The 15,355-nt window shown below is 32.6% G+C and overlaps 1 protein-coding gene across 1 annotated transcript; it reads left to right on the top strand.

Moving 5' to 3' along the window:
• Positions 1-4,753: 4,753 nt before the first annotated feature.
• On the top strand, positions 4,754-14,702 carry LOC127135456 (ankyrin repeat-containing protein BDA1). Its single transcript, XM_051062160.1, has 2 exons — positions 4,754-5,396; positions 13,776-14,702. Exons 1-2 carry the CDS (start codon positions 4,785-4,787, stop codon positions 14,538-14,540), a joined length of 1,377 nt encoding a protein of 458 aa, XP_050918117.1. The 5' UTR covers positions 4,754-4,784; the 3' UTR covers positions 14,541-14,702.
• Positions 14,703-15,355: the final 653 nt, after the last annotated feature.

The raw sequence follows: 15,355 nt of genomic DNA, 5'->3' as shown, positions 1-15,355 counted from the left end.
TCTTCTGTGCCACAACTCACTCTCCTTCTCAGCACTTGTTGCACTGAGACATTCTGAGTCTGCAGTTCTGACATTCACCTTGAATGTTCTATTCCTTCCCTGTTCTGACTCCATAATCAACTTCTGATTGCAGTCATACAACTTCAGAAGACTGTCCTTCATGGTAACTGAAAAACCTTTCTTAATTAATTTTCCCACACTCATCAGATTGCTTCTGATGCCAGGTACATACCACAAGTTCTGAATCAATGCTGTTTTCCCATTGTTCAGAATCACTCTGACATTTCCCATACCTTCTGCATTAAGATATTTGTCATCAGCACATCTGATCTTTGTCCTCTTTTCAGAGTCAAAGTCAACCAGCCATTTCTTGTTTCCAGTAAGATGATTTGAACAGCCAGTGTCCATATACCACCAGTCTATCAGATCCATATCATCAGATTCAGAGGCCATCAATAGCACAGATTCGTCATCAGAACTTTTGGCTATATTTGCTTCTTTTGATTTTCTCTCCTTGTTTGACCAACAGTCTCTAGCAAAGTGACCAAACTTCTTACAACAGTAACATTGTATCTTCTTCTTGTCATACTTCTCTTTTCCCTTCTGAGCATTCTTTTGTCTATCAGAGGTTGAGCTTTCTGACTTCTGACCACCATCAGATCTTCTCTTGGCTTCTGACTGCTTCTGATACCTCCTATCAGAAGTTGCTTTCAGAGCCTGCTGCTCTACTTCCCTTTCAGAAGTTCTCTCAGTCAAACGCAACTCTTGCGCTTCTAGACTGCTCTGCAGCTCTTCAATTCTCATGGTGCTCAGATCTTTGGAATGTTCTATTGCTACCACAATGTAATCAAATTGAGAGGTAATAGATCTCAATACCTTCTCCATGATTGTTTCTTCAGAAAGAGTTTCTCCACACGCTTTCATCTCATTAGTGATCAGAATCACTCTGGAGATATATTCAGAAACTTTCTCATTATTCTTCATGTTGAGATTCTCATATTGCTTTCTCAAGGACTGAAGCTTCACCTTCTTCACTGATGCGTCACCACCATAACATCTAACCAGTGTGTCCCACGCAGCCTTTGCTGTCGTTGAATCTGCAATCTTCTCAAACACATTTACATCAACACATTGATGAATGAAGAACAATGCTTTCTGATCCTTCTTCCTTACTTCCTTCTGCGCGTTTTTCTGTTCATCCGTCGCATCTGCTGCTACCGGAACATAACCATCAGTGACAAGATCTAGAACATCTTGAGCACTGAACAGTACACGCATTTGGATCATCCAACGATTCCAGTTTTTACCGTTAAATACTGGAAGTTTGGTGTTCATGTTGCCGTTTCCGTTCATCTTTCTACCTTGCGCAGTACACTCAGATTTCTCACAGTGTTTCCCAATCCACATAATTAAAATCCTGATCAGATTTTATTCAAGATTCAACACGAATCTAAGAATCAAAATCAAACACACAAGACCTCACGTTCACTCGTGTTTCCCGTGTTTCCCAATGAATCCGAACCGGAGCTCTAGATACCAATTGTTGGTGCAAAGGTAGAATAAATGATGAACGGAAATATTCTATTAAGAGAATGACGGCTAGAAAAACATGATAAAAGTTACAGTGATTGCCACCCTATTTATAAGTTAAAACTAGGGTTACTAGAATAGGATAAAATACTAAAATACCCTCTAACAAACTTAGGGGCTAAGAAAATAGTACAACTAATAAATATGAATTACTTCTAATACATATAACCAAGTATTGCCACAAGTTATGCAATCAATTCATAATGGAATAAGTGTGTTGTTGATACAAATATTTTATAAACGAGAAAAAGTGTATTGTTGATACAAATATTCTCATAAATGGAAAATGTGTATTGTTGACACAAATATTTTTATAAACGATCTATTGTTGATACAAATATTTTTTTAAATGGGAAAATCTTTGTTGTTGATACAAATATTTTTATAAGCGGAAAAAAGTGTATTATTGATATAAATTTTTGGATTTAATTGAAATACACTCACAGTGTAAAAGGATTTTACACTGTCAGTTAATCATAGTCGTTGGATGTTGAAACAAGTTTGACTTTTATTTTAAAAATCTATAAAGTAATGCAAACGGGTGATGGTGATGAATCGATTGTGTAAAATATTTTACACTGACAATGTATAGTAATTAATCTCTAAATATTTTTATAAATTGAAAAAAAATTATTGTTTATACAAATATTTTTTATAAACGGAAAAAAATGTATCGTTATTACAAATATTTTCATAAACTGGGAAAGTGTATTATTGTTGCAAATATTTTTATTAATTGGAAAAAGTCTATTATTGATACAAATACTTTTATAAACGAAAATATATATATATTTGTGATTATGTGAATGTCTTTAATCTATAATACAATTTCACATCTAAAAAATTAGATATGACTAATGAGATATCTCGATGTTCAATATATCAATCAGACAAAACCCGTGCGGAATGTGTTATAATATATATATATATATATATATATATATATATATATATATATATATATATATATATATATATATTAATATATATATATATATATATATATTATATATATATATATATATATATATATATATATATATATATATATATATATATATATATATATATATATATATATATATATATATCTTTTGCTAAAATCTGATATAAAATGTTGCTCAGAGTTTGAGCTTCGATTCCCAACTCCTGTAATTTCATGTTTTATTTAGAACCAAAAAGACACTTTTATTTTATAAATCATCTAATCCCTTAGTTTTCCAGAAAACTGAAATGAATACTCTAAGCAATATTTTGTTTAATTTATAGATACATAATACGTGTTAACTGAAATGACATGGGTTCCTTGGCGGTATTTGATAAAATAGATGATTTGTACTATGGTTGAATGCATCTAGTGAAATGAATTTGTTGTTAAATAATTCATATTCTAGTTCGATCCATGATGACGGCCTAAACAAAAACAATAATTCATATTCTAGTTCGATCCATGATGACGGCCTAAACAAAAACAATCATGACCACGAAAATTCTAAGATCCATTTCTCGGATGGAAATTCACTGTTTCTCCCATAACATCTGTAACTTTTTCCTTCAATTGTAATAGTGTTTAAAAGAAATTAAAATTAAAATTAAAATTATATTGTTTAATTGAAACACATAATTTAAGAAAAAAATACTGCATAATAAATAAGTTTTATTTTTAATTTAAAAATAATAATATTATAAAAAACAGAATTTTAAGTACTATTTAGGGCTGAAAATGAACCAAACCAACTCGAAAATAGTTCGAGACTCGATTCGATAATTAATTTGTTGGACTTGGTTCATGAACCAAATGAGTCGAACTTGAGCTCAAAACTAAGTTCGTAAAATAAATGAGCTGAACTTGAACTATGTATAGTTCGACTCGTTAGGTTCATGAGTCGACTCGGTTATATATATATATATATATATATATATATATATATATATATATATATATATATATATATATATATATATATATATAATATATATATATATATATTATATATATATATATATATATATATATATATATATATATATATATATATATATATATTATATATATATAATATTTTTAAATCATATATCTCAATAGTATCATTTAAAAAAATAATGTATAGAATTTAACCTTTTAACTTATCAAATTAAATATTTTAAAACATACTTGTGACCTTGTACCATTTTATTATATTTGTAATAGTTTTTGAGACAAACTTAAATTCAAAAAGAATAGTTTTTGAATTAGACTTTTAAATTTATCTCTTGAAAGCTTTATTTTGTTTTAATATTTTCCCTTTAAAAAGAATAATTTAAAATGTCAAATATAATAAAAAAAATTAAACTTTAAAAAATGACTTTTTAGTTCGTGAAGTAAACAAACTGAACCTAACGAGTTGAACCGAGTTGTTCAAGAACTTAAAACGAGTCGAGTTCGAGTTTAAAAAAAAGTTCGTGTCGAACTCGAATCGAGTTTCGAACTAAACCAATTCTTATCGAGTCGAGTCGAGCTGACGACGGGTTCGACTCAACTCGACTCATTTCCAACCCTAGTACTATTATAAAAAATAATAATATATTCTTTATCTCCAAATTTCTTGCTAAATCTAATGTTGTGTTTACCAAATATTGAAACACCTCTACCATCAAGTAATTTATAGATACAGAATACGTGTTAACGAAATTTTGATAATCTAAAATAATGTTTAAAGAAATATATATATATATATATATATATATATATATATAATATATATATATATATATATATATATATATATATATATATATATATATATATATATATATATATATTATATATATATATATATATCACTTTCTTTTACAAGTTTTCTTTTAGAGGTGCTTTGCCTAAATCATCAAACGGTGCAATTTACTTTTGCTTTAGGTGGAAAAACACATAAAAAGGCATGAACTTGGTAGCTCCTAAGAAATTTCACAGAGCTCCTCCCAATCCTTTTTTGGAACAAATCTTATTTTATAATTACATGTTTCTTCATTATATACTTTTCACAATAGCTTTTTAATAAAATAATTTGGCCAAAAATCAAAAGGTGTGGAAATCAGAGACACGACGTGTGAATAGATTCAAACGTATTCTTTTATAAAAGAGAACTCAAGTGGTGTGATATGAATAAGAAAACGTATATTTTGTTTTATCTTGCACAAATTACTGAGTTTCAAACATGAACACAAATAGTGGTGACCAACTGAAAGCTGCAGCTGAAACAGGTGATATAGATCTCCTGTACACAGTAATTCATGATGATCCATCCATTTTGGAGATTATTGATTCAATACCATTTGTTGAAACTCCTTTGCATATTGCCGCATCTTGGGGGCATATCCATTTTGCCATTGAGGTTATGAATTTAAAACCTTCATTTCTTTGGAAGCTTAATCCCCAAGGATTCAGCCCTGCTCATCTCGCTATGCAAAACGACCAAAAGAGGATGTTGTCTCGGTTTGTTGACATGAATAAAGATCTTGTTAGAATCAAAGGGAGGGAAGGATTAACTCCTCTTCATTTTGCATGTCAAATCGGAGAGGTTGAACTTTTAGCTGAATTCCTCATTGCTTGTCCAGATTCCGTTGAAGATATGACTGTGAGGGGTGAGACTGCATTGCATATTGCTGTCAAGAATGAACAGTACGAAGCTCTTGATCTTCTTGTTTGCTTTCTTAGAAAAAATATCGTGAGAGGTGCTGGGAGGACTCAATATAAAATACTCAATTGGAAGGATACGGATGACAACACCATTTTGCACATTTTAGCACAGAGAAATTTCGAGCCACAGGTAACATTTTGATGTTTGTATTTCAAAACTTTCTAATTAGTGTTGAATGTAATTCAATATTTAAGATTAGTTTAGTTTTGAATTTCATTTATATTTTAGATTACATTTGTCATTGAATTTGAGTTTGCATTTAATATGCATTTGAATTTGGGTTATTATAAAGTCCAAAATTAGTTGGAAATTTTAACAGATTTCGTGAATTAGAAGTTTGAGAAAGTTAATTACAATTTTTCGTTCTCTTAATCTATTCTCTGCATTCTTTCATTTTCATCTTCTTCCATTCTCGTGCATCAATTGAGATTTATTGTTGAACTCGAACAATTGGCATCCAGAGGTCCGGTTTAATTCATAGGAAAACACGAGTGTGATGAGGTGTGTGATTGATTTCGTTCCTAAAATTCGCGTTGAATTGAAGTTCGAAATCGAAGAGAATCACAGATCTTGATTTCTTTGAGTTTGAGAAACATGAGTTTTGGTGAGAACCGATGGATTTGCACAAGAACGAAGAAGAAAGGCGGAAACGGTAGCTTGAAAACAAAGCTTCTAGTATTCGACGGAAAAAAACTAGATTCGGTGGTTGATTCAGATGTGTGTGTTGTTTGGAGCTCAAGATGTTCTTGATCTCGTCAATGAAGGTTACATGTCGGTTGTAAAAAATACAACAAAAGCACAAAGAAATGCGCAATGTGAAACGAGGAAGAAGGATCATAAGGCGTTGTTCTATGTCCATCAATGTGTGGATACGAAAGTGTTTGAGAAAATTGTTGATTCGGCGACAACGAAGACGGCGTGGGATTCACTAGTGTGGTGCTACGACAATGACGTATCAGTGAAGAAGTTAAAATTAGAGTCCCTACGTAAGAAATATGAGAATCTCAGCATGAAGAACAATGAGAAGGGGCCTTATTACATCTCTAGAGTGATTGTGGTCACAAATGAGATGAAGTCTTGTGGAGAGACGTTTTCTGAACAAGTAATCATTGAAAAGGTACCGAGATCACTTACTCCTCAGTTTGATTATATAGTTATAGCCATAGAACACTCTAAATATATAATCACCATGAGAATTGAAGAGCCTTAGAGTAGTTTAGAGGCACAAGAGTTGCGTCTGACTGGAATAAACTCTAAAAGGGAGTCAGAATTTGCTCTAAAAGCTCAGAATTTGAAAGCTTCTTATAGAAAGAAGAACCAGAAGCAAGCATGGCTGGATAACAAGATAAGTATGGTGGTGGTGTTCAGAAGTTAAAACTCTCCAACTCTGAATAGAAGAAACATAAGAATGTTCAAAAGGGAAATGAGAAGTTTGATAAGAGGAAGGTTTGATGCTATAGTTGCAATAAGTTTGGTCATTTTGTTGTTGATTGTAAATAAGATTTGAAAGGGTGAAGAAGCCAACATAGTCATATGAGATTCTGATGATGAACTTGGGCTATTGATGTCAATTAAGAATGTAGGTGGATCAATGGTAAACTGGTGGTATATGGACACTGACTGCTCAAATCACCCAACTAGAAACAAGAAATAGTTGGTTGATTTTGACTCTGATAAAAGGACCAAGATAATATGTGTTGATGATGAGCATCTGAATGCTAAAGGAATGAAAAATGTCAGAGTAAAATAAAATAATGGCAAAATTATATTGATTAAGGATGTATGGTAAGTTCCTTGCATGGATAGTAATCTGATGAGTGTAGGTCAGCTGGTTGAAAAAGGAGTTCCCGTAACCATTAAGGACAATCTCTTGAAGTTGATTATGCAGTTTGAACTAAAAAGAAACAGAACATTCAAAGTGAATGTTGCAACAACAGACACTCAATGCCTTAGTGCAAGCAGTGCTGAAGGGGAAAATGAGTTATGGCACAAGAGATTGGGGCATTTGAACTACAAAATATTAGAGTGTATGATTTCGAAGAATCTAGTACATGGAATCCCTAAGATTATGTTACCAAAGAAATCATGTGATATATGCATGAAAGGCAAGCAACTAATACTGTTATTCTCATCAGAAATGCCTCCATTAGTATCTTATCCTTTGGATGTGGTGCATTCTGATGTACGTGGGCCTTTTGAGGTATCTTCATTTTGAGGTAACAAGTACTTTGTGTCATTTGTGGATTAGTTCATAAGAATGAAATTGGTAGCACTCAAAAAATTCAAACATGAAGTGTTTGTTGAGTTTAAAAAGTTTAGAGTGAAGGCTAAAAATCAAAGTGGACAAAGGTTGAAGGTTCAGTTCAAGAAGTTATGTGAGGAACATAGTATTGAGCATGAGGTGACTGCTCCATACACTACACATCATAATGGTGTTATTTAAAGAAGTTAAAGGAAGTAGTTATCATTAAGAAGTGGGCTAGAAAAAAGCAAAATGTCATCCATTTCAAGGTGTTTGGTTATGTATGTTACAAACATATACTAGATGCTACTAGAAGGAAATTGGATGACAGAAGCAGAGTCATGTTGCTTATAGGTTACCATAGTACAAGTGCTTATAAGCTTTATTGTCCAATCACCAACAAAGTTGAATTCAAAAGAGATGTCATAGTGAAATAATTAGAAACATGGAATTGGAGAAAGTCTGAATATAACTCTAGTGCAGTGTCAACACTAGAGTCTGATTCAGCCTCTGAAGGAGATTCTACATTTGAAGGTGATTCTAACTTTGAAGGAGAGTCTGAATCTGAAGATGGCTCTGACTCTGAAGGTGATCCAGACTCTAAAGGTGAAGCCGACTCTGAAGGAGAGTCTGATCTTCGAGAAGACTCTGACTCTGATGGTGGACCTAACTTTGAAGGTAATATAGCCTCTGAATGTGGTCATTCCTTTAAAGGTGTAACTTTTGAAGGTAAAGCTTTTGAAGGTGGAACTTTTGAAGATAGTCCTTCTTTTGAATTACACAGTTTTATAGTCCACAAGGAACTAAACATATACCAAGGAGACTTGCATATTTTAAGTTGTTATAAGATGCTTAGATTGATTCTGAAGGGGAAGTCATTCAGAGTGTCGTTATTGTAGACTCCGAATCTGTCAGCATCAATGAGGCTCTCAAGAAGAAGGTGTGGGCGAATGTTATGAAGGAAGAGCTTGGGGTCATTGAAAGATGCAAGACATGGTAATTGAGTGTTTTACCTCAGAACAAGAATTGCCATCAGTGTGAGATGGGTTTTCAAGATAAAGTCAAAGCCAGGTGGTTTTTGTCAGGCATAAAGCAAGGTTAGTAGCTAGAGAATTCCTACAAAAGTATGGCTTAGACTACTTTGAACTGTTTGCATCTGTAGCTAGACATGAAACTATAAAGTTGGTTATTTTTATTCCTATAAATAAGAATTGGCCTCTGGTACATTAAGATGTAAAGTCAGCTTTTCTGAATGGCCCATTACAAGAAGAAGTTTATGTGTTACAACCTCCTAGGTTTGTGAAAGAGAACAAAGAAGGGATGGTGTACAAGCTGCATAAGATCTTGTACAGGCTTAAACAAGCTCTAAGGGCTTGGAATATGAAAATTAAATCATTTTTAAAGCATTTGGGATTCAAAAAATGTGAAATGGAATATGGTGTGTATGTGCATCATACTTCTGATGACAACGTGTTTCTGGTGTGTCTTTTTGTGGATGACATACTTATGACAGGGAGTTGTACTTTTGAGATAAACAAGTTCAAAAAAGTGTTAATGAATGCATTTGATATGATTGACCTTGGAAATATGGTTTATATGCTAAAACCTTCAAACAGTTGGTTGGTTGTTTGAGATATTTGTGTAATACCAGGCCTGGCATATGTTATGCAGTTGGAATGGTGAATAGGTTTATGAGTAAAACAAAGTGGTCACATTATGAGGTATGTAAAAGGAACTCTAAGGCATGAAGTTTTGTTTCCATCTAGAGGGTCGGATGATGTTGAGCTGATATGCTATTCAGAATCTGACTGATGTGATGACATAGCGGACATGAGAAGTACTACAAGGTACTTGTCCATGTATCTAGGAGCTCTCATTTCTTGGTGCTCCAAGGAGCAACCAGTGGATGCTTTGTCAACTTGTGAAGATGCATACATAATTGGTGCTATGTCTTCTTGTCAGGATATTTGGCTGATGAATTTGATGCAGGAACTGAAGTTCAAAATGAGAAAACCAGTCAAATTTATGATTGATAACAAATATGACATAAGTATTGCTAAGAACCTAGTGTTGCATGGAAGAAGCAAGCACATTGACAATAAATATAATTTTATGCGCAATCAAGTTTATAATGGAATACTTGAGGTTGTTCATGTCAACACTCATAAACAACTTGCAGATGTGTTGGCCAAGGCAATCAAAATTGAACACTTCATCAATTAGAGAGGTGGAATTGGTGTTGTTGATTTCAACTTGAGTGAATTAAGGGATGGTTTTGAAGGTAATTCAATATTCAAGATTAGTTTAGTTTTTGAGTTTCATCAAATTTAAGTTTACATTTACAGTTGAATTTGAGTTTGCATTTAATGTGTATTTGCGCTTGGTTTATTATAAAACCCAAAATTAGTTGGAGATTGTAACAGATTTCGTGAATTATAAGTTTGAGGAAGTTTGTTACAAATCTTAGTTCTCTCTCTCTCTCTCTCTCTCTCTCTATATATATATATATATATATATATATATATATATATATATATATATATATATATATATATATATATATATATATATATATATATATATATATATATATATATATATATATATATATTCTTTGCATTCTTTCATCTTCATCTTCTTCAATTCTTGGGAATTCGAGTTGTGGTTCGACGAGAAATTGAATTTGTGTTTCGACATGGAGTTGAAGTGGGTTGTTTTAAAAATTAAGTTACAATATCTACAAGTAAGTGAATTCGACAGATGGATGATTTCTTCTGGAATGTAGAATTCGACAGGAAATACGTGTAACACAAGTTAGTTAGTTAGATAGTTAGCTTTGTGTATAAAATTATTGTAATACACTCTTATGAAAAACAACCATCAATTTTGATAAAAAATGTATTCATTCATTTTCTTCTTTCCTAAGACAATATTAATATCTTTCAAAAAAATTGTATCGTAGAGTCGGTTGCAATTCAGTTAAGCAATGGAAAATGGTAACACGACATCAACATAATTTCTTGCAAATCTATCGGTTTTCAAAGGTGAGAACTATGAGAGTTGGATTGCATAAATAAAAGTCATGTTTAGATTTCAAGATGTTGGGGAAATTGTGGAATAAGGAGTCTCACCATTGGAGGCGAATGCGAGTGATGTCCATAAGACTGCGCATAAGAAGCAAACGAATAAAGATGGAAAAGCTCTCTTCTTGATTCACCAGTGTGTGGACCCAAATATTTTTTAGAAGATTTTAGAAGAATCAGCGAAATAAGCTTTAGATAAATTGAAGAAATTGTATGATGGTGATGAAAAACTCGAGAGAGTGAACTTTCAGACCTTTAGGAAACAATCTGAGATGACTAAAATGAAGGATGACGAATCCGATTCAGAATTTTTTCGCGCATGGTGTTGCTAATAAACCAGATGAATGTGTGACGTGAATCAATTAATAATAAGTAGAAGATCGATAAACTATTGAGATATCTAACTTCAAATTTTGATTACATTGTCGTGTCAATGGAAGAGTCCAAGAACCTAACTAAGATGAAGTTGGAAGAATTTCAAGCTTCATTAGAAGCTCATGGGATGAGATTGAAGCAGATGAGCTCAGAAATGGATAAGGTGGTTGAACATGCATTGAAAGCAAGGTTCATCAAGAAGTATAGAAAAGAAAAGGCGAAACAAAGAAAGAATCTTGCTAATGATGATAATTCAAGCAAGATTTCAAAGAATCACACTGATTCAATCAAGAAAGACATGTACAACAGGAATTCGATGAAGAAAGTTGACATGAAAGAGGTGAAGTGCTATAATTATCAAAGACTTGGTCATTAAGAAATATATTGTAAATTGTCCAATGAGTCAAGGACAAAACAAAAGGAAGAGCTTCAGTTTTCTCATATAGGAGGAAATGATTATGATGATGTGTTGCTAATGGCCAATACTCAAACTAGAGATGATCTAGCTAGGGTGTGGTATTTGGGTTTAGGATGCAACAATCATATGAGTGACGACAAAAGATGGTTCATCATGTGGATGAATCAGTTAAGAAGGAAATCATATTTGTAGATGGAAGGCATGTTACATCAGAAGGAAAAGGAGACATCGAAGTAGTGAGAAAAGATAGTCAAAAGGAAGCCATCACTAATATCATGTATGTGCCTTCTACGACAAGTAAATCGGTCATCATTTATCAGTTACTTGCAAAAGGGAACAACATGAAGATGGTGGACAATCAGATGAAGGTGTTTAATGGTGACGGAAGATTGATCCTGGGAGCACCATTAGAAAACAACAAAGCCTTTAATATTGAGATCAACATGGTTGATCATCAATGTCTTTCTTCGACTACAACATAAGACAAGAACAAACTCTGGCACCACATGTATGGACACTTCAACTCTAGAAGTTTAAGCATGATCAACATGAAGAAAATGGTGTATAGTCTACCTCAGATAAAGGAGCCAAGTCATATATGTAAAGAATGTGGCGGAGAAAAGAAGGCAAGGAAATCATTCAAGCATTGTATGCTTGTGGAGGCCAAGAAAAGGATAGAACTTATGCATTCTGATGTGTGTGGACCTTTTGAAGTTAGGTCGAATGAAGGAAACAATTACTTTCTAACTTTCATAGACGAGTTTACAAGATATATGTGGATTTATCTAATCGTAAGGAATAATGAAGTATTTATACAGTCAAGAGATTTAAGTTGCATGTCGAAAAATAAAGTGAGTGCAACATTAAGAAATTGAGAACTGGAGGTGGAGGTGAGTATACTTCAATGAAAATTGCATGGTTCTGCAATGATGAAGGTATAGAGCATGGGGTAATTGCACCTTATACACCTTTGCGTAATGAAATAACTGAGAGAAAAATAGAAGTATATTGAACATGTCAAGGAGTATGTTGAAAGCCAAAGAAATGGAAAAGAGATTTTGGGGAAAAGCAATTTCGGCAGCAGTATACATACTCAATAGATGCCCAAACAAGAAAATAAGGCACAAGACACCTTATGAGGCTTGGACAGGGTCGAAGCCAAATGTTAATCATCTTATAGTATTTTGAACAATATGCTTCAGGAATGTACCTAGGAAATTCAGGAGGAAGCTAGATAATCGAGTTCAAAAGGGTGATGAGATACATAAAGGGAAAAATGGATCATGGAGTGCTAATGCATAATCAGAAAATCAACAACAAAACTTCAGAAGTGTATGGCTATACAGATTCCGACTTTAGTTGAGACCAAGATGAAAGGAAAAGTATTGTAAGCTGAATATTCATGATTGGCAGAGCACTAATCTTTTGGAGGTTAAGGAAGAAATGAATAGTAGCCTTATTATCTTGTGAAGCTGGGTATATATGTAGCAGCATCATATACAGCTTGTAAAGTCTCATGGATAGAAATGCTGATAGATGAACTTAAAGTCATTTAATCGAAGAAGATGAAGTTGTTCGTAGATAATAATTAGGTATAGATCTATAAAGTCATCTGATGTATCATGGAAGGAGTATGCATATAGATAGGAGGTATCATTTTCTTAGAGATCAAGTGAACAAAGGAAAGATCGAACTTGAGTATTGTAAGTCAGAAGTCCAATTGCGGATTTGCTTACAAAATCTTTGAAAAGGACAAGGTTCGATGATCTGGAGAAGCTTATTGGAACAAGGAGTTAATAACATTTGTATTAAGGGGTGTAATGTTTGTATTTCAAAGCTTTCTAATTAGTTGTGTTTCGACGAGAGTCTAGTCGTGTTTCGACGGGAAGTCGAGTTGTGGTTCAACGAGAAGTCAAAGTTGTGTTTCGACATGGAGTCGAAGTGAGTTATTTTAAAGTGAAGTTTCGTGTTCGACAAGTATGTGAATTCGACAGAAGGATAATTTTGTCTGAAATGTAGAATTCGACAGGAAACACACGTCACACAAGTTAATTAATTAGATTTGTGTCTAAATACTATTGTAATACTCTTTTATAAAAAACAACCATCAATTTTGCTCAAAATTGTATTCATTCATTTTCTTGTTTCTTAACGCAATATCAACCTCTGTTCCAACAACTTTTTTTTGGTAAAATTTTTGAAATGAATCATGATGTCCTCAAAATGATGAAATTTATTTGTATTCAATAAATACTCTTTACCACTTACAAAAATTCTGGTTTATTCAAAATATTTGAAATTTATAATAAGGTTTATATTTTAAAATAATATATTGGTACTAAAAGTTTTGAAGGTATTTCCTTACCTCTATTTGGTTCATTGATAACTAGGTAGTAAAGGCACTTGGATTGTTGTTAAAGACTAGGATAAATTTGATGGCAAAGAACTTGCAGAACAAAACTGCCTTGGACATGGCAGGCAATGTAGATATAAGGAGTATAATCGAACTCAGATCAAAATCGAACTCACAAATCAGCAATGCTCCCACACTTGCACATAAACTCAGATCAAATACCACAATCAGACATAAAGTGAGAATTTGTATACTTCGCATTAGAAGTAATATATTAGAGGAACAACGTAACACTTGGTTGATAGCTGCGACGCTTGTTGCAACAGCCACCTATCAATCAGGACTGAGTCCCCCTGGTGGAATTTATCAGGTTAGTGCTAGCGATGACCATAATATGAACATCACTTCCTCCAATTCTACTATTTCTACACCAAAAAATGCTGGGTTTTCAGTCTTGTCAGGACCAGGATTCTTTATGTTCTCAATTTTGAATATGACTTCCTTCTTTTTATCAACTATAGCAATAATTATTATGATACCAAGTGGAACAATGGACGGTGTAGTGGTTGTTCCAGTTCTCTCTTTTACCCTTAGTTATTTATTTTCTATGATTATGATATCCCCTACTTTTGTCAATTCAATGATTCTTCTCTTCGTGCTTTATTCACTTGGGGTTGTCCTGTGGATCGATGTTTTTTTAGGAATGTACTATGGTCTTAAGCCTGTAATTGCTAAGAAATTGAATATATTATCATTAAAGCAATATTGTTGCAATAGGAGAAACACCAGTCATGGTTTATGATCCAGAGATAGATGATGTCTGCAACTCAAACTGCTGCACGAATTCACAGACAATATCGCAACGTTGATTTGTAGTTTTCCTTGTCATTGTTTCTTTTTAACTTTAGCTAATTGTAATTCCATGTATTAAATATTTTAGTCATATAGCTTGTTTTTTATTCAATGGATGTGTATTAAAGATTTATGTTTATTGTTGCTAATTTGATAGCTTATTTTTATGTTTATTTCTTTTGAAGAGGCTATTTTTATGTTTATCCGCCATATAATCGTAAATCCTTCGGGAATAACAAGGAATAATCTTCGGATGTTATGAAGATATAATCATAAGGGAATAAAATGAAAAGAAGATGGAATGAATAAGAGTAAAAATGAAACTTTCAGGTTATATTGTTTATGTATCTCTCTTTTTTCTTAAAGATCGGGAGTTGTTATATATAGGAGAGAAAGAGAAAATGAGTAAAGGATTTTAGTTAAAATAATAAATATAATTATTTGACCAAATCAAATGGGTACAAGTCATAAATAAAATAAAATAATAATAATTTAATTTTAAAATATTTTTTTATATTTTTCAGTTAAAAAATTAAGACAATTTATTTAAAAAATTTGAAATATAATTAAAATTTACAACAATCCCCACATATTTCAAAAGTAAAAAAAAAATCTGAATTATTAACATCATGAATGTGATGCATGAAATTGGTATAACAAGCTATATGAACCAGTCATAGAGTGATAGTACTTAACACATAGTGAAATTGGAGTAGCAAACTATAAGAACCAAAGTTATTTAGCGTATGTTAGAGGTCTACCACT

Source organism: Lathyrus oleraceus, chromosome 4, assembly GCF_024323335.1.
Source record: "Lathyrus oleraceus cultivar Zhongwan6 chromosome 4, CAAS_Psat_ZW6_1.0, whole genome shotgun sequence".
NCBI classification, from domain to species: Eukaryota; Viridiplantae; Streptophyta; class Magnoliopsida; order Fabales; family Fabaceae; genus Lathyrus; species Lathyrus oleraceus.
This window is presented reverse-complemented; position numbering and strand designations above follow the sequence as displayed.